Raw genomic sequence first — 20,794 nt, forward strand, 5'->3', positions numbered from 1 at the left:
GTTAGTGCTATGCCTCCTGAATATGTTTCAGGTCTTGTTTAGGGCTACAAAAACGCTCTTTAAGAGTACCACTCAGAGATCTCCCCCAAAGCTGGAGACTCATGGGTGGCACGGCATGTGGGAGCATATGGGCAAGTATCTAGAGAACTTCTCACCGCCAGTGACTTGGAAGTTCACTCCCGAACAACTACAGAACCCTTATGAAGTGACAGAATATTTGAAAGAAAAATGCTGTGGCTATTCCAAAGACATACAACTCGCTGCACTGTGCTGGGCTCTGGCCAATATCTACCAAACACTGCTTGATATTATGCAGCACCCTCGGGGGGAAAAGGGGGAAAAGATGGAAAACAGGACAACATGTACCGTGGCTACCCAAACCCTGACAACAGACACCGTGGCTGCCCCTACCCCGACAACAAGCACCGTGGCTGCCCCTACCACGACAACAGGTACCATGACTACCCCTACCCCGGTGACAGACACTGCAGCTGAACCAGAGAACCAGCCTGTGCCAGTATCAGTCGCCCCTGTACAGAAAAAGAAACACACAAAGAAATCAGTTCGCTTAGCGAGAGATGAAGATGAACCAGGGTCATCGCGAGAACAGGAGGTAGAGGCAGAACCTGAAATAATTACCCGATCTCTATCCATGAGTGAGTTGCGTGACATGCGAAAAGATTTTAGCCGCCACCCAGGTGAGCACATTGTTACCTGGCTGCTCCGATGCTGGGATAGCGGGGCTAGTAGTGTGGAATTAGAGGGTAAGGAAGCCAAGCAGCTGGGATCTCTGTCTAGGGAAGGGGGCATCGACAAGGCGATTGGGAGAAAAACACAAGTCCTCAGCCTCTGGAGGCGACTTTTGTTAGGTGTAAAGGAAAGATACCCCTTCAGGGATGAAGTTACATGTCACCAAGGCAAGTGGACCACCATGGAGAGAGGTATTCAGTACCTGAGAGAATTAGCCGTGCTGGAGGTGATTTACAATGATCCAGAAAATGCGCAGTCACCCACAGATCCAGATGAAGTCCAATGCACACAACCCATGTGGCGGAAGTTTCTACGAAGTGCACCACCAACCTATGCCAACTCATTGGCAGTAATGTCCTGGAGAGAAGGCTATGGACAAACGGTGGATGAATTGGCTGTCCAACTCCGGCAATACGAAGGGAGTCTCTCTTCCTCCCTACGGGCCTGTGTCTCAGCTGTGGAGGAGTTGTCCCGAGAGTTCCAGCAATTCAAAGTGGATCTGTCCTCCTCCTCACCTGTACAGGCCCGCATCGCAGTTATTGGGAGTAAGCGTTCCTCTGCCCAAGAGAGAGGAGAGAGAAAGTACACTCGACGGGCTAACCTGTGGTTTTACCTGCGTGACCATGGAGAGGACATGAGGAAGTGGGATGGAAAACCCACTTCAGTCTTGGATGCACGGGTACAGGAGTTGCGAGAAAAAGCAACCAGAAAAGAGAATTCTTGGAAAACTGCTGCTCCAGTTTCCCGTGAGCAGTCCCCCAGACGCAGTAGATGGGCTGATCTCATTTCCGATCCCCTTGAAGGGACTTCCGATTTACGTGTGCAGAAAGTGAGTAACGGATGTTCTAACCAGGATTAGAGGGGCCCTGCCTCCAGCCAGGTGGAGGAGAGGGACAACCGAGTCTACTGGACAGTGTGGATTCGATGGCCTGGCACATCAGACCCACAGGAATATAAGGCTCTAGTGGACACTGGTGCACAATGTACCCTAATGCCATCTAGTTATAAAGGGGCAGAACCCATCTGTATCTCTGGTGTGACAGGGGGATCCCAAGAGCTAACCGTATTGGAAGCTGAAATGAGTCTAACCGGGAATGAGTGGCATAAACACCCCATTGCGACTGGCCCAGAGGCCCCGTGCATCCTTGGTATAGATTATCTCAGGAGGGGGTATTTCAAGGACCCAAAAGGGTACCGTTGGGCCTTTGGTATAGCTGCATTGGAGACGGAGGAGATTGAACAGCTGTCTACCCTGCCGGGTCTCTCCCAAGACCCTTCGGTTGTGGGGTTGCTGAAGGTTGAAGAACAACAGGTGCCAATTGCTACCACGACGGTGCACCGGCGACAATATCGCACCAACCGAGACTCCCTGATCCCAATCCATAAGCTGATTTGCCAACTGGAGAGCCAAGGAGTGATCAGCAAGACTCACTCACCCTTTAATAGTCCCATATGGCCCGTGCAGAAATCCAATGGGGAATGGCGACTAACAGTAGATTATCGTGGGCTGAATGAAGTCACGCCACCGCTAAGCGCTGCTGTGCCAGATATGTTAGAGCTTCAATATGAACTGGAATCAAAGGCAGCTAAGTGGTATGCCACAATTGACATTGCTAATGCATTTTTCTCCATTCCCTTGGCAGCGGAGTGCAGGCCTCAGTTTGCTTTCACTTGGAGGGGCGTCCAGTACACCTGGAATCGACTGCCCCAGGGGTGGAAACACAGCCCCACCATTTGTCATGGACTGATCCAGGCTGCACTAGAAAAAGGTGAAGCTCCAGAGCACCTGCAATATATTGATGACATCATCGTATGGGGCAACACGGCAGAAGAAGTTTTTGAGAAAGGGAAGAAAATAATCCAAATCCTTTTGAAGGCTGGTTTTGCCATAAAAGAAAGTAAGGTCAAGGGACCTGCGCAGGAGATCCAGTTCTTAGGAGTAAAATGGCAAGATGGGCGTCGTCAGATCCCTGTGGACGTCATCAACAAAATAGCAGCTATGTCCTCACCGACTAATAAAAAGGAAACACAGGCTTTCTTAGGTGTTGTGGGTTTTTGGAGAATGCATATTCCAAATTACAGTCAAATTGTAAGCCCTCTCTACCAAGTTACTCGGAAGAAGAACGATTTTAAATGGGGGCCTGAGCAACGACAAGCCTTTGAACAGATTAAGCAGGAGATTGTTCACGCAGTAGCTCTTGGGCCAGTCCGGACAGGACAAGATATTAAAAATATGCTCTACACTGCAGCTGGGGAGAATGGCCCTACCTGGAGCCTTTGGCAGAAAGCACCTGGGGAGACCCGTGGCCGACCTCTGGGGTTTTGGAGTCGGGGATATCGAGGATCCGAGGCTCGCTATACTCCAACTGAAAAAGAGATCTTGGCAGCATATGAAGGAGTTCGAGCCGCCTCAGAAGTGGTTGGTACTGAAACACAGCTCTTCTTAGCACCTCGACTGCCAGTGCTGGGCTGGATGTTCAAAGGGAAAGTTTCCTCTACGCATCACGCGACTGACGCCACGTGGAGTAAGTGGATCGCACTGATCACACAGCGAGCTCGCATAGGAAACCCCGGTCGCCCAGGAATGTTAGAAGTGATTACGGACTGGCCAGAAGGCAAAGATTTTGGAATGTCGCCAGAGAAAGAGGTGACACGGGCCGAAGAAGCCCCGCTGTATAATAAACTGCCAGAAAATGAGAGGCAATATGCCCTGTTCACTGATGGGTCCTGTCGCATTGTGGGAAAACATCGAAGGTGGAAGGCTGCTGTATGGAGTCCTACACGACTAGTCGCAGAAACTGCTGAAGGAGAAGGTGAATCGAGTCAGTTTGCAGAGGTGAAAGCCATCCAGCTAGCGTTAGACATTGCTGAAAGAGAAAAGTGGCCAGTGCTCTATCTCTATACTGACTCGTGGATGGTGGCAAATGCCCTATGGGGGTGGCTACAGCAATGGAAGAAGGGCAACTGGCAGCGCAGAGGTAAACCCATCTGGGCTGCCGCACTGTGGCAAGATATCGCTGTTCGGATAGAGAAGCTAGTGGTAAAAGTACGTCACGTAGATGCTCATGTACCCAAGAGTCGAGCCACTGAAGAACATCAAAACAACCACCAGGCAGATCAGGCCGCCAAGATTGAAGTGTCTCAGGTGGACCTGGACTGGCAACGTAGAGGTGAGCTATTTATGGCTCAGTGGGCCCACGATACCTCAGGCCATCAGGGAAGAGATGCAACATATAGATGGGCTCGAGATCGAGGGGTGGACTTGACCATGGACACTATCTCACAGGTCATCCATGAATGTGAAACATGTGCTGCAATTAAGCAAGCCAAGCGGCAAAAACCCCTGTCACATGGAGGACGATGGCTGAAATATAAACAGTGGGAGGCCTGGCAGATTGACTATATCACACTCCCACGAACACGCCAAGGCAAGTGCCATGTGCTTACAATGGTGGAAGCAACCACTGGGTGGCTGGAAACATACCCTGTGTCCCATGCCACTGCCCAGAACACTATCCTGGGCCTTGAAGAGAAAATTTTATGGCAACACGGCACCCCAGAAAGAATCGAGTCGGACAACGGGACTCACTTCCGAAACAACCTCGTAGACACCTGGGCCAAAGAACATGGCATTGAGTGGGTGTATCACATCCCTTATCACGCACCAGCCTCCGGAAAAATTGAACGGTACAATGGACTGCTGAAAACTACATTGAGAGCGATGGGGGGTGGAACTTTCAAGCATTGGGATACACATTTAACAAAAGCCACCTGGTTAGTTAATACTAGAGGATCCGCCAATCGGGCTGGCCCCGCCCAACCAAGAGATCCACATACTGTAGAAGGGGATAAAGTCCCTGTAGTGCGCATGAGGAGTATGTTAGGAAAGACAGTCTGGGTTAGTCCTCCCTCAAGCAGAAGCAAACCCATTCAAGGGGTTGTTTTTGCTCAAGGACCTGGGTACACCTGGTGGGTGATGCAGAAGGATGGGGAGGTTCGATGTGTACCTCAGGGAGATTTGATTTTGGGAGAGAATAGCCAGTGAATTGGGCTGTATGATATTTAACTGCTAAATAACCTGCCAATGCATGTCATTGTATCTATAGTGTCTATATGCCATATCAAGGGTATTATTGTGAGAATTATCCAAATGACTACAGGATGGACTTTTGAAACTGAGCCAAGTACAACAGCGATAGAACTTGAACTGGCACCCACCAATTTCCTCAAGATCAACATCTTCGACCTGCAGACCAGGGGCATGAGTTGCACCAAATGTACTAGCCACAAGTTCCAGAGGCAGCGTACAACAACCCAACATCTCACACCATCTCTCTCTTATCCTGAAGAACTGTTACAACAGATAGAGCCCCAAAATTGATGGACACATTAGAGGGATAGCCCATAGGCTAAAGGAACACCGTGTGTGTGTGTGCGAGGTCAGGGGGTGGAGTCCATATACTTATATATAAGACAAGGAAAGTTGTAGTGGTTGATTGGAAAAAAAATAAAAAAAAGTAAGATCTGGGCATGATGTAGATGGTATAGAATAAGGGGTGGATAATGTCCTGGGTTCAGCTGGGATAGAGTTAATTTTTACAGGAACCTGGGAGGTGGGGGCATAGCCGGGGCAGCTGACCTGAACTAGCCAAGGAGCTATTCCATACCATGTGACATCCTGCCCAGTATATAAATGGGGAGCGGGCCGGGGGGTGGTCTCTGTTTTTTTTCGGTGGGGGAAGTGGCGGAGCGTCGGGTCCCGGGTGGTGAGCAGTTGCACTGTGCATCACTCTTTTTTGTATACCTTTTTTTCATTAGTGCCGTTGTTGTTGTTGTAATCTCTTTTGTGTTTGTCCCAGTAAACTGCCTTTATCTCAACCCTCGAGGTTCCAGTTTCTTTTCCTTTTCTCTCCTCCGTCTCCTCCCCATCCCACCGGAGGGGGGCGGAGGAGTGAGCGAGCGGCTGCGTGGTCCTTTGTTACCGGCCGGGCTGAAACCACGACAGTTGTATAGCATTCATTTTGTAGCACAGAGGCTCTTAGCTCCAGAAGTGGGTTCAGCAGAAGTTCATGTGTAGCAGTTACAACAAGACTGCATGTTTAGCTCCTGTGGCTCAGCTGCTCATGGCTTAGCAAAAATATGGAAGGCTAGCTGAAAATAATGGTGAACTACTAGACTCTTATGCTTCAATATATTAAATGATTAATGGCTTTTCAACCATGTGGTGAAATTACGGGCATTCTCAAATACCAGAATATAGCAAAGTTCAGATAGTCAAGAAAAATATTGGTGCTCTTATGCCACCCTTTCATGTGTCTCTGATGGTAGGAGTGGCACTAAATAGAAGTTCGGTAGCGTTTGTTCTGTGCATAGTACAATGCATATAATCTACTTTAAATGGACTACCAAAAATACGCCAGCTGCAGCTATGTAAGTAGGTCTCTCTGCCCTTCTGAATTTGGGGGAATAATCCTTAGATGATAATTGGCCTTTGTGGTTGACCATCTTCTTCCCATCAAAGGCAGCAGAACTTAAGGAGGTAACCCACATCTTAGAGATGGGAGTGGGGAACTGAATTGTAGAAGAGTTTGTTTTAGGGTTTATATTACCTTTTTACATGTAAGATAACCCTGCTAACTGCTATCTTCTGTCCTAGGCAGCACAAAAGGGAAAAATACTTTCTTTTTCCTGTTGCTCCATCACTGGAATGATATCTTCTGTTAGAGAAAGCTCCCCATCTCTACTATTTTAAGAATAGAACAACACATCTCACGGGAAATATTTTAACTTCCAGTTATTACAAGTTTGTCAATATTGCTGAGTACTAATTATCCATTCCCAGAGTCTGAACTATTCTATCAGGTAGAGACTTACTTTTCAGTTAAGTTAAATCTAACTTCACATCTGTTTAGGTAACAACTTGGATGTTATGTCACTTGGAAGATTTGCTTGACCCTTTCAGGTAAACGGTTGGTTGGGATAATTTTTATCACAATGGTTTCTTCCGTCCCAGGCTTTGTAGTCCTGGGTAAGCATAATTAGTAGCAGACTGTAGACTTAACATTTTTGGAAAAGAAAAAAGCTTAAGAAGCCTTTGAAAGCTTTTGACTGTTTTGTTGTTGTTGCTTCTGCAGTCCTAATGCAGTTAATACTAGAATTGTAAGTTTTTTGTTTAATCTGTCCAAAGATCATAAAACAGTATTTGACTTGTGATCAGTATAGGTATACGCACACACTGACTCATGAAAGTTAGGATTGTGCTAAATTAATAATAATGCCTCTATTGTAGTCCATACATGCTTCTATCTGTGATATGCTTAAGCAAAAAAGAGTTTCCACGTTTTCTTTATTTAAAAAAAAAAAGCTAGAAGAGAATTTAATAATACATAGTGGTTTGCATCCACTGCAAACAGGAAATTTAAGATTCCTGTATTAGAAAGATGTTTAGCATTTAGTTTGTTTTTGAATTTCTAGTGAAAGAATATCACAGAGACTAGAACTCGAAATACTTTTAATGCATTCAAGGTCCTTGGCATAAATACTTCTTTGTTAATTTTTTAAAGAAGTCAGTGCATGTTATCCTATTAGTGTTGTTTACCTTGTGTGGTTTGAAGTTAGGTAGCAAACTTACATACCTTTTTTGTATGCTGGAAGTAGGATTCCAGGTAGAAAGGACTACACAAAGAAAATAAAATTCTAGCAACATGGAAGGAGGAAAACAAGACTTTTTATAAGGCTGAAATTGAAATCAGTGTGACCTAAAAAATGAGGAAGAGATGAAATAATGAGTTCTGTGTGACCTAAGTTTGCTGCGCTCCCTGCAAAGAGCCAAGATTTCAGCTTCAGGTCTGGGTTTTTGCTGTGCAGGGGCGAACACAGCCAGAAAAACTGTACCAAGGTCAGTGAAGGGTTGTAGTGCACTCCCAACTGCTGAATAGAGCGGGTTTTTTTGTGGGTTTGTTTTTTTTGGGGCGGGGGGCAGGGATAAAAAAAGGCTGGTTAGTTACATTGTTCATTCCTTCCCATTCGCTGGCATAGTTCTCAACTATCTGTAAAACTGGTCTGCTCACCAAAATAAATGGCCTGATTTTTGAGGATATGTCATCCTAACAAAAGAAAAAAATACTTTAATTTTTTTGCAAGTAAAGAGATAGGTTTTACTAGGTGTGTGCCAACTGTGTTATATGGCAAAATAGGTCTCAGCTGTTAACTTTATTACTTTGTTCTTTATTAAGCATTTGTGTTGCTTTTAAATATACCTTTGTGTGGGAAGAAGGTGTATGAGTAATTTGAGAAGACGCACAAGAAACTGTGGCACATTAAGAGGCATGGACTCTAGATGGCTGACACAGCAGCCTATAGTTAAGCTTCAGTACTTTTCTGTTGTTACACAAAAATAGCTTACACGTGATTAGCAACTTCCTTATCTAAAAGGTCAGGGGTTAACTGCTAACAGACATCTGGGTACACAAAACTACAACGTTCTGGCATCTTATCCTGTGTTCTACTGTTTTGCTCCCATGGTTTCCTTCCAACAAGCATAATCGTGTCTCTTTCCCAGGGTCGTTCTTCACTTGCTGAGGCAGCGAAACTCGTTTCAGAGATATCCACATCTCCCCTTTCTGTATTTATGAAAAAAAGTTGTTTCAAAGCTCGATCTATCAAACTTTGCACACATCTTAACAAACGCGGTACACAAATCAAAATGCAAACAAAAATAATTAACAGTCCACGTAGTCATGCCGACATTCCTGTAAAAAGACTTACAAAGATATTAAATCCATCACTTTGTCATAGTTTCTGTACTTGATCACGTAAAACATCACTACTCTTGTGAATAGATTCTGAATGGTCAGACAAGTTCATGCAACAGAGTCCGTCAGAATCTTGACAACCATGACCTTGTGCTAGCAGTAAAAAATCTATGGTTGCTCTATTTTGAAGCATCGCATTTCTAATTGAATCAACATCTAACAATAGTCACTCAAAGCCAGGGAGGTTGCATTAGTTTGTTTTGCTAACCAACAGCCAAGTTAATTTAAAGTAGATAGTGCCTGAGCTGTAGCAACTCTAGGTGTTAACACAGATGCTGTTATAATTTCACTAGGACTCCAAAATTCCGTATCACCCTTAAAATCAGAATTAAAGGCATGTGTGGCTCTTCTTTGGTGTTTTACTTTCCTCAGTTTGTGAGTAATGATCACGGATGTATTAGGCATTAATAGGCTTAATCCATCTGTGTTACAGGGCCCTCCTTTTGCATATGATGGAATTCCAGGCCATGCATGGTCTCCACAAATTAAAAACAATCCTGGAGGTAATTTGAATGGGTGACTGATAGATCTTGATACATTTCTACTAGTATAATTACACCATAAGCTAGCATTTCTAAAAGCTCCTATTGTTGCATTTAGTCATTGACTTATTGATTGATTTTTTTTCTGTATAATTAAAATATAAACAATAATCCATTTTTACAGCACCTAAAAAAATCTAACTCTTGTGGTTCTCATTCGCTAGCTGGCAGGTATGGGGCCTAACTATCCCAGTTATCAACCATAGTCTGATCAAAAGGTATCACACTTTGTTGAGCTTGTGGGATAGGTCACTGATTCACTTCTATGGGTTGACCCACCAAACAGGTTGTAAAAGGATTCTCTGGAGAAGCAGTCCACAAACACAGCGTATCTTGTCCTGTTTTGTTTGCCAAGGTCACCCAAATGTTTGTCTTGGGTTGAGGCGGTATCCATATGCTGATGCAGTTATCAGGTAGGGATAATGGTGGTTGTGACACAGATGATTTGATCCACCGTGCAGGCACCCATCTTGGGGCGGAACCTGTGGAGACACAAGCATATCCTCTACCCCATGTTATTAGAGGGAAAGGTCCTTCCCATTGATTTGTTTGTATATTTTTTACCATCACTGAAGCTTTATTATTGATTTCAGGATGGGGTTGTGAGTTAAAATGTTGTGGTATAGGAGGCCCACCCTCTGTCCATCAATTTAAAAGATTTAAAACATAACAGGCTTTTGCTACTCGTTCTTGTGGGGATAACTCTTGGCTCCCCCTTTTTTTCTTTTTGTGGCATTGTTTTAAGAGTACTATGTGTTTGTTAAATAGTTGCCTGTCCTGTGGGTGAGTGAGGAATGCCTGTAACATGTTTTATTCCCCATTGCTGGAAAAACATCTGTTTTGTGTGCTATATAGCCTGGGCCATTATCTGGTTTTATGGTTTTTGGAACGCCCAAGGTTGCAAAGTGTCAACACATATCTTCAGATTTTTCGCCTGTGTGTACTGAGGCATAAAGGCAGGAAGAAAAGGTATCAATTGACACGTGGACATGTTTAAATCTACCGAATTCTGGTATTTGAGTAACATCTGTCTGCCAAATTTCAAGTGAGGACAATCCTTGTGGATTAATTCTAGCTGAGGGTGTAGGTAAAACATGCTGACAATCAGGGCATGATTTGCACAATTTGTCTAGCTTGGTCTTGTGTTAATTGAAATGACCTTTGCAAGGCTTTTGCATTTTGATAATAAAAGTCATGAGACAGGCGGGTTTGCACAAAATGATCTGGTAATACCGCAGCGCCTGTAAGATGGTCTGCTTCATTATTTCCCTCACTGATAGGTCTTGGCAAAGAGGTATGTGAACGAACATGTTGGATAAAGTATGTCTGTGTTCTTCTATCAAGAAGCAATTTAAGTTCCCAGAGAAGTGCAGATAGCCTTTCATTTGATATTTCTTTTAAAAATGAGTATTCAAGTCTGGAAACAAGACCTGCAACATAAGCAGAGTCTGTTATTATGTTAATTGGAATAGGCCATTTTTTGAAGACACGGACTACCGCAAACAGTTCAGCTATTTGTGGTGAACCCATGACCACATGTATGTCACTATCCCATTGACCTGTTTCATTTCGCCAAACAATCACAGCTTGTCCCGTTTTTCCAACCCATCAGTGAATACAGTAAGAGCATTAGTTACGGGTGTAATAGCCAGTTGTGAGGTAGGCAATAGTGAAAGAGAGTTTAAAGATTGTATTATTTTGTGTCCTGGAAAGTGAATACTTATCTGTCCTGTATAATCTGCCAAAGCACACTGAAAAGCAAAGGATTGGCGAGTTAAAAAGGTCAATTGTTTTGTATCAAGAGGTAAATAGATCTGGTCTGGTTCTGTACTGTCTAAAGCATTAAACACTCCCTCCCCTTTTAAATGACCAGGGCTATCATCTCAATAGCTGTGGTAACTCTTTCCAAAATTATGGGGTAGAAAAATCCATTCTATAACAATCAATGGATTTATATCCTGTGGAATCCATTGTATTAATAAGCCATAAGGTTGAAAAGTAGAGTAAAAAAACCAAAGAGACTAATCGGATAATTTAGTTTTTGCCTATCGGCGGCCTGATTGGTCAATTTTTCTACTGTTTGTTAAGAGCAGCTTCTGCTGGGGGAGTGAGTTTCCTGGGAGATGTTAAATCTGTATCTCCTTCTAAAAGTTTAAAAAGGGGGTGTAGTTCTTCCGTAGAAATTTCCAGAAGAGGACGGACCCAATTTAAGGTCCCCAACAATTTCTGGAGATCATTCAAAGTTTTAATGTCTGTTTGTAAGGTTATTCGTTGTGGTTGAACAAGTTGATCTGAAATTTTCCAGCCTAAATACTGCCAAGGTGGTATTTCCTGTATTTTGTCTTTTGCAATTTTGAGTCCTGCGTTTAGGGCTGCTTGCATAATTCGTTGCTGAACTTCTCGTGCCTGCTCTTTTGTTTGTGCCGCTATTAAAATATCATCCGTGTAGTGATATATGAAAACACCCTCAAAATTCTTTCTTATTGGACTTAAAATGGCCGTAACAAATTGCTGACATAGTGTGGGACTATTTTTCATGCCTTGAGGTAACACTGTCCAGTGGTATCTTTTATGCGGTTCTGTGGCGTTGACAGACGGGACTGAGAATGCAAATTGTGGTGCATCCTGAGATGCAAGTGGTATAGTGAAAAAACGGTCCTTTAAGTCAGTCACTATAAGAAACCACGTTTGTGGTATCATTGTTGGGGATGGGGTCTGGGCTGCAAGGCTCCTATGACTTCATTTACTTTTCTCAGGTCATGTAATAACCTCCAAGAATTTTTCTTCTTTCGGGTCACAAAAACTAGTGTGTTCCACAGACTTGTGGTAGGGATGATATGGCCAGCTTCCAGCTGTTCATTTACTAGTTTGTGCAGTTGCAGCAGCTTTTCTTTCGGGAGGGGCCACTGATCTACCCACACTGGTGTATCAGTTTTCCAAATCATTGGTGGGACCTGCTGCTGCTGAACAGTGGCCCCTAAGAAAAATCCGTGCTTAGCTGCATGCCCCATTGGCTTAGACAGTCCCTTCCCCAAAGGGTAACAGATCCAGGCAACTCGAAAGGTCCTATCGTGGCTGTTCTGCCTCCTGGCCCAATGATATTAATGAGTAGTTGGCTTTGTATGGGTGATGTCTGCCCACTGATTCCCGATGGGGAGGCATGAGCGTCCATTAGAGGCCAAATATCAGGCCACAGAGATGCAGGGATGACTGTAACATCTGCGCCACTGTCTATAATTCCTCGTATGGCGAGTCTTGTTCCTCCTGTTTGTAGAGTACATGATAACTGCGGTTGACTCATTGTCAATTGTGGAGTCCAATAAATTTCAGGCATCCCTGTAGATCCAAAACAGGCTGTGCCTCGCACAACTTGGCTTGCATTTGGTGTCTGGGGCGAAAAATAAACTAAATGTGCAATTTTACTTCCCGCGGGTACGGTACATGGCGGCACCGGAGTCCATGCCATTATTTTAATTTCACTTTCGTAATTGGTATCAATAATTCTGGGTAATACAAAAAGCCCTTTTAATGTTGTGGAAGATCGCCCGATTAATAATGCCGCCATTCCGTGACCTAAAGGTCCATAGGTGCCAGTTGGGTTTAGCACAGCTGAGGTGGCCAAGTCCACTCCGGCGGTATTGGTGCGTAAGCGGTGGCAGCTCCTTGAGGGGGACCCTCGAAGGGGTGACTTGTTGTCGTAGCGCAACCCTTCCTCGCGCTCCCCCTGGGCTTTCCCTGCAAAGTCAGCGGCTGACCGTTTTTGTCAAATTTGGATCAACATTGATTGTCGATCATTGAATGTCGTCCTTTATGACAGCATGGACAAATACCCGGCGCTCCACCCTTATTTGTATTGCTTTGGGGCAATTTTTTCGAAAATGCCCATATTGACCACAGGAATAGCATTGTTGCGACTTTTCTGTCATTGCTGCAAATGCTTCAGCGAGTGAAGACAATTCATGCTGTCTGGAGCTTATATTCATACATGCTGAAATCATATCAATGCTAGGGTTTTTCAATGGTCGCAAAACCTTTTGACAGACCTTTTGACAGGGTTGGCATTTTCAATTGTAAATTGCTTTAAAATATAGTCCCGAGCAGCTTCATTCTCGACTTGTTTCTGTAATGCATCATTAACTCTATTAAAGAATTTCATAAATGTCTTCTCTGGTTCTTGCTTTATACAAACAAAAGGTTGTCTTTGCTTTCCAGCTTCTGCAACACTTTTAAGAGTGCAGAGCGCAAGTTGTTTGACCTGCTGTAAACCTTCGGGAGGAATTCTAGCTTGAGCTGCAGTTGTGCTTTGATCACCCTCCCCCATTAACATATTCACATCAACGCCTTCCAAAGGGTTTTGCTGACCCAGTGCCAGATTTTCTGCAGCTTGAGTTCTAGCAAGCTGTCTCATTTTTGATTCTCACATAGTGTATTGCATGTCAGTCATAATAAGCCGAAACATAGTTTTGAAATCACGTGGGGTAAAAACAGAAGTATCACAAAGAGACTGTATCAAATGGGTGGTATATGGAGCGCCAAGTCCATGATCAGTTACCGTACACCTGAGGTCTTTTATGTGGTTATAAGAAAGACCCTCCCAACGTGGTTCTTGTTCAGGAGCATATATTACCGGGAAAGCTCTCAAGATATCCACATCCCCTGCCTGCTTCGCCTCGTTTCTTACTGCTGCCCATTTATCATGAGGGTCTGGGGGATACAAGTCAGGCTCCTTTTCAGGGTCAGTTTGCCCCAGGTCAAATGGATCATCCGGATCATCATCAGGATTATTAGGAGATAAAATTGCAGAAACACCCTTGCATGAATTTACTCGTGGTCTGACAACAAAGTCTGTAGGAGGGGGCGTTGGCAGTGGGGGGGCTGATGGTGGTGTGGGCTTTTCTTCTCCCTCTTCTGCCCGAGAACCAACATGCGCCTTTAAGGTCTCAAAAATGATCCGCCAAGAAGGTAACAAACGAGACGCGATTTTATCATTTCTAGTGGCACAGTCCCAGAGTCTGACCCTAACTTTGTCCCAGATTTCGGGATCATAAATATTATGGCTGTTTATAGAGGGATCATCTTTAGAAGCCCAAATAAGGATTTGTTGTAACTCCTTATTATCCATCTTCTTTCCATGTTCCTTCAAAATCTTACAGAAAACTTCTAAAACATTCTTTTGCTCTTTTGTTAAATTTGTCCCCATAGTTCTCAGCCACTTACCTTCCCTCCTGCAAGAGGTAGTTGAGCACGCCGGTAACGCTTCGTTGCAGCGTCCGTCTCAAAGTTCGGCTGAGCTACGCCACTGGATCGACAGCTAGTCGTTTCATTGCCCCACGTTGGGCGCCATTTGTGGTGTATTAAGAGGCATGGACTCCGACTGTGGTGAATCGAAGACAACTTTATTAAAAGCTAAGCAAGCTTTTATACCCTCTAGATGGCTGACACAGCAGCCTATAGTTAAGCTTCAGTACTCTTCTGTTGTTACACAAAAATAGCTTACACATGATTAGCAACTTCCCTATCTAAAAGGACAGGGGTTGACTGCTAACAGACATCTGGGTACACAAAACTACAACGTTCTGGCATCTTATCCTGTGTTCTACTGTTTTATCTCTTGCTCCCATGGTTTCCTTCCAACAAGCATAATTGTGTCTCTTTCCCAGGGTCATTCTTCACTTGCTGAGGCAGCTAAACTCGTTTCAGAGATATCCACGAGAAACAAGTCTATGAAAAGCAAATCGATTGTCGATTCAGCCGACCCTTCTTTAAGAGTAGGAACATATCTGGGCTGATTTGTGGCCCGCTTTTTAAGTCTCATGAGGGCATGAAAACCAATTAAAACCTAAATCTAACCTGTTCTTCGAGAACAAAGGGAAATTTTAAATAGAATGAACAAGGCATGTATTATAATACTGCCCTAATTTGAATAGTGGAGTAATTAGTAAATAAGATGACCAGTCATAATAGACAGCAATGTCCCTGTTAAAGGACCAGGAGGACCTCTTCTGACTCATTATTTCTTCTTCAGTATAGGAAGAATTTTAAGTGTAATAGAAAATTAGAGTTTAAAGAACTAATGTTGTGTGTCATTATTGTGGGGTTTTTTTCCTTATGTCCGAGAAAACATCTTCAAAATGTCTTGGGTAACAATTCACAGGTCCTCAGAGTCTGGAGATAACAGTATTTGCTACTTGGCTATTTATGTGCTGGTCACAGATTTCTATTTAGCTGCTGAACTATCAAAGCTTTGGTACTATGTTGCTATGTTGATTTAAGTCACAGTGACTTTATTGTCTTTGTGTAGAACTCTAGGACAGATATGCAATTCTAAATTTATTGCCTTGCGCTCCCTTCTACAACCTCTCCCCAGAGCTCTGAGTTAAAATATTCAGTTCAGCACTTGCAGGATGCATGGTGAATCAGGAAAGGATTACTCATGAATGGAATCCAGATGAAGATACTTAGTTTCGAAGTTTCTAGGCGAAGTGCCAGAATCATGAAAGTTTTCAAAGGTACCCACAGGTAATTTAAGCCATTGCTTTTTGCTGCCAGAAGAATTGTCAGATGATTACTTAATGATTCTATCTTGAATTCCAGTGCCCCAGTGAGCTGCTGAAAATGCCTAACACCCAATAAAAGTACTTTGGAATGTGCAGATGTAGACCCAACACATACTACCAAAAGCATCTCTAATGTAGATTAAGGCTAGTGAAATATATATAGCTGGGTTGTCCTGGAGAATGTGTAACAAAAGCTTAGGAATAAAAAATAATTTCCCATTGTTAGAACAGAGATAAATACTCTGGGAGACTTGTCACAAAGAATGAAGCAGCAAAAGATGCACACTGATGGAAAGAAGGATTTTTTCATCTACTTTATTATGGATTACTTAAATAATCAAACAACCAAGCTGTAGGAGTTTAGAGATGAAATTCACCAAGTCATCCTCAGGAGAAGCAAGCAGTGGAAGATTAAAACAAAATTTATGAAGAAGTTCTGCGTTGGAAAAAATGCATATTTTCCAGTTCTGCCTATTTTTTGTGTATTAAATAAGATTCATATTTAATAGTTAGGAAAGCCGATTCAACAGAAGTATTTGACAAAAAAGTACTTGTGCAAATGGGGATTTGCACACCTTGCTCCCCAAGGTAAATACCTGCATATTACAAAATATTTCTTTGGGCAAGGCAAGCAGAAAAAGGAGTTTAATTATAAGGTAGAGACTGTGTTATAAGAACTACGTAGTAACATGTGTACTGCCACTTGAAAGTAGCCTGGTGGGTGAGCTTGTAAATGATACTCTCAGAGGAACAGCGAAGCAGATAAAGCAGCTGCAGTGCTTTGGATCATCACGGTGTGGGCAAAACACAAGTGAGCCTTCCTGAGAGCCACTGAGTCTGGAAGCAGTGCTATGAGAGCATTCCCAGGAGAAGCTAAATGGATTGCTTTTTGGAAAAAGCATGTAAGTGACAGAGAAATTGTATGCACTCAGCAGACACTGTAACTGAGCATTTCCTCATTATTGGCTGTGTTCTTTGTTATAGGCAATCTGCAGGATAATTTGTTTTGAATGAACAAAAGAACAAAAACATGCAATAGTTTATTATAAAGCTTTGGAAGTTAAGCAGACAGGAGCTGCAGTAACATGGTTGACCATAGCCATAGCTTTGCACCTTGAACATACTGTTCCTCTAAAATGAGGCAACACATTAAACTCAACTTATCTGATAATATATATTATGAATGCAGTATCTTCAACAGTGAACGTTTCTCATACATTAAACCAGAATAAAATTAATTAATAAAAATATTTTCACTATATGGTGAGCTCACACATATGGTACAACATTATCCAGGAACAAGGTGAGAGTAGAGAAGCTGTGTAATGGGAAAAGCCTCTGCATTAGAAATAGGATGAAAGGGAGGAGGAGGAGATGGTAGCTTCATCATGAATGCAGACAGCATAGGTCTGGAAGCTAAGATAATGGACTCTGGATGAATGCATAGTCTGAACTACTCACTGTTTTAATTGCAAGAAAATGTTTAAAGTCTTTTTTGTGAGCAGTTGTGAATGTGATTTCCAGACTTCAAGTACTTTGACTTGCTATATATATATATATAAAGGGTTATGAGTAAATATCCTGAAGTCTAAAGGAATACGTTGTAGTGAATAATGTATTAACAATATACATATGTAGTTATTTGATAAACTGTTTATTTTTGCAAGTTTACAGAAAGCCAGTGTATTTTTTTAAATTCTGATAACCCCTGTAGAGAGCCAACTGGTAAAAATTTAACAGTGACAAAGCTACAGGGGTTGAACAATAGTGATAAGGACTAGGAATACAGAAAAAATATGAAATGTCTTTTTATTTGTCACTATATGTAATCTGTTTAAAGAATAGCTTCCCCTTAAATCTCATGATAATATGACTGCTGCATAACAGTGTTCATACTCTGTTGGTGCAGTTTGTGATCTTAGAAATTACTCTGCAGAATTAAGGCCAAAATATATTGAACCCTAAAGTTCGTGGTTTTTAAATTTGCGAGGAAAAGATTCTAATATAATTATACAGGACGATCAGTGTATTCTGTGAGGCTTACTAAAGTGAGAATTTCTGTAAAACATTTTCTCCATAGAAATCATGGGTTCATTATCATATTAAAGACTGACTTTATAGATTCTTTTCAGTTTTATTCTTAGTATTTTCACAAGATTTTACTGTGAGGAGAGAATTTAGAGCACAGCAAATATCTGACTGTATTTGACCTAGCATATGAGATGTAAGCAGAAATTCCAGTTACCAGAGAAGGAAATGTAGAGCCTGTGGAAGGGAAAGGCCAATTCCAAAGTCCCTTGAAACTAAAAAATTATGGAAATTAGTATCACAGTGATGCTGTTAATCAGATACTTGGTATCATTATGGCAACAGAAAAAATGTTTTTTCTAATGTGTAACTTCAGCAAAAGTACACTGCCATTTCATAATGATAAAAGTGGAGAGGTCTAGCCGTTCAGTTTCTGTAGTTAAATAAGAAATGGTACTGTATTCATTGGTTTCCATCAAATACACTTAGTTAAAAGAAGTAATTGCTATGCCAGCAAATTCAGATTGCATGCTTTGCTTCTGGTGAATCACCACCAGCAGTAAGGACTGTCAGTTATGTGAGTCATTATTTTACCATTATAATATCAGTCGCTCATGCATTACTTCCACTGGTTTGCAAAGATAAATCTCACTTGCAAAGATAAATCTCACTAAAGCTGTTACAATCTTGGAAACAAAGAAGGAAAGGAAACTTTCCCTTTGTTAATCCAATATAGAGAATCTTCAAATTTTTGCTTTTTAGGTTGGCCTGATGTTTGAGAACAGCTCCAGTGTGATATAACATCTAACTGGCACAGTAGCGGTGGTAGCTGCAAGCAAGTCATGCTACGTTAGGATTTGACCCAAACCTCTAGATAAGCCAGTCAGCCTGAGCCTCTGTCATGGGTGAAGGGGTTGTCTGTGTTCATTGAATTCAGGCAGCAGATGAGGTCACGTTAGATAGAATGGTACCTTGAAATTAAATCCCAAATTACATCAGGAAATACTGTCATTCAAAACCTACTCCTGCTAATGGAGTTACACAGAAGTATGCTTTGTTTAGTTCTAGGTGCTCAGTGTTGTGTTACATGAACTCAGTTTGTTCTAACTGGCTTGCTGAAGTGACCTCTGCTGTTAAATCCTCTGTGCGTGCTTTGCAGAGGTTTTTGCATATTATGTTTGGAATCATAAACTTTTTTTTAACGCGAAAATAGGATGTAGAAAATCCACTTTTAAACTGGTAGTTGGATTTTGGAACATGCTGTCCTTGCACTAATAACATTAAATAATTTATGCAGAACCTCAGCCTTAATAACAAATTTAGCAGCCAAAGTCCAGATTTCCAAAGCATTTTGGTTTTGCTGGGGCTTCTCGCCATGAAACTGTAATTCTGCAGTGTGTTTTCTCCTTGCAGCAGTATGCTGAGTAAGCTCTTGATCAAGCAATCCAACTGAATTCTGCTTGATTGAGTCTTACTTGAACAATTCCAGATAACGTAACCATCCTTGGATCTTTACTTAATTTTTAAAGGAGTAACTCCTAACAAAAGCTGAAAGTAACAACATTAAAAACATATTCTTTCACTCAGAAGGGATAGTTCTGAATATACGCGTGAATTGTTGATGGGAGAGAAAATTTCTCAATTGTACTTTCAGGGCAAAAAAACCCCAACTCTCAAATTGACTGCTTAGTCCATAGAGGCAGGTAACAACTACTTTGCACACAGCGTTGCTAACTTTAACACTCCTGAAGGTATTAGATGCATAGAGCTCCTCATGTGACGTTTGCATGTTGAAGCATTACCAGAGCAAGTCCAGAAGTTCGGACTTGTGGGTTGATTATCTTTCTATTAAGGGAACATAATATAAACTGAACCAGTATCCTGTAACAGTCAGATCAGAATAAAGCAAACTAAAAAGATTTTCATCTGGGAGAAGTCATTAATGATGAGTATTAAAAGTTCAGAGTAGCCTCACAGGAGGCTCTTCTGTTATATTACTGATCAGATCTGTTTTATTCTGAGATCTTTTTTGCTATTCGTTTTTGGCAAGAGTAACATTCAGTTATCTTTTGACTAAGGCTTTATTTGTTCTGTAAAATAATAAAAATTTAAAAAGCTTTAATATTCAAAAGATATTTAAAGGAAAAGATTGCACTAGATTTCTAAACAACAAATGTAGTTTTTCTTTAAAATATGAAAAATCTCAAGAACTATTAAGTGTTTTGAGATGGCAGACAAACACATGTTTTTAAATTATTTCAGATGTTCTGTTCTGTTTTGCTTTGCTTTTATTCCCAAATATGTCTTACTGGTCCATCACTCTGTCCTTGCAATCCCACTTCGTTGTCACCGTTTTCCCATATATCAAACACAGGCTTACCTTTCAAAATGCTGTATAATCCCATGCTATATTTAAATTACTCAATTTCTCATCAACATCTGCCTTCATCAAGCCAATGACTATTTTCAGAGTCTAACTCTCTGCTTATCAGACAAACCCTTTCATGTTTTGTCCCATTATACCATTAACAAGAGAGGAAATACTCTCTCAGGCAAGATTAGTGATGACTCCTCATTTTCCTGCAGCTGCTTTTGCGACCGGTACCTCTGCTCTGAGACACGGAGATCTGCAGCACGGTAGTAGCAAGGGAGAAAATGAACTGCAATTGTCACTTCTGATGGGTGAAGAATTACAAAATCTACTAAATTCTTGTAAAAGGGATCCAGCTTGGTTAAGGATTTCTTCCAGTATGATTTCATTGTTAATAACAATAATAAATTCTAGGAGCGTCCCACATATAGGTATTCTACAAAATGTAGTTGTTATTATGAGACAGGAAATAATGTCCAACATAGTGTTTGGTCCTACTGTTTGCTACCTGACACTGCTGTGAAAAAAAACCCTGCTTTTGAGGTTGCTATTTATTTGAAAGATGGGAAGGGCATTGTTTGGACTTTATTTTTCTACATTTTGAGTTAATTTATTACACTATGGAGGGGAAGGACCTCCCGACCTTCACTCCGGACTCTTCTGTTGTACCGGTTAAGAGGGAATGAAGGTAATCCTAATTTGTTCTTGGCCTCTAAAGGCTGCTGATTCCCA

At 42.0% G+C, this 20,794-nt stretch overlaps 1 protein-coding gene and 1 long non-coding RNA gene across 11 annotated transcripts in view; one reads left to right on the top strand and one right to left on the bottom strand.

Moving 5' to 3' along the window:
• ACSBG1 (acyl-CoA synthetase bubblegum family member 1) overlaps nt 1–20,794 on the top strand; it is a 59,072-nt gene that overhangs the window by 8,968 nt on the left and 29,310 nt on the right. For 2 of the 10 annotated variants that reach the window (XM_049813237.1, XM_049813238.1), the window contains exon 1: nt 15,372–15,625. The exons of 6 other annotated variants lie outside the window; for them this stretch is intronic. In XM_049813237.1, the coding sequence (XP_049669194.1) occupies nt 15,540–15,625 (86 nt within the window). In that variant the 5' untranslated portion in view covers nt 15,372–15,539. Of the gene's footprint in view, nt 1–15,370; nt 15,626–20,685; nt 20,751–20,794 lie in introns of those variants that run through there. 2 more of the 10 variants (XM_049813240.1, XM_049813246.1) reach the window with 2 other exon arrangements.
• Nucleotides 6,494–14,564, bottom strand: LOC126044059 (uncharacterized). Its single transcript, XR_007507558.1, has 2 exons — nt 9,386–14,564; nt 6,494–8,372 (listed from the first exon to the last, which is right to left on the bottom strand). It is a non-coding gene; the product is annotated as an uncharacterized LOC126044059 (long non-coding RNA).

This window comes from Accipiter gentilis, chromosome 10 (assembly GCF_929443795.1).
Source record: "Accipiter gentilis chromosome 10, bAccGen1.1, whole genome shotgun sequence".
Lineage (NCBI taxonomy): Eukaryota > Metazoa > Chordata > Aves > Accipitriformes > Accipitridae > Astur > Astur gentilis.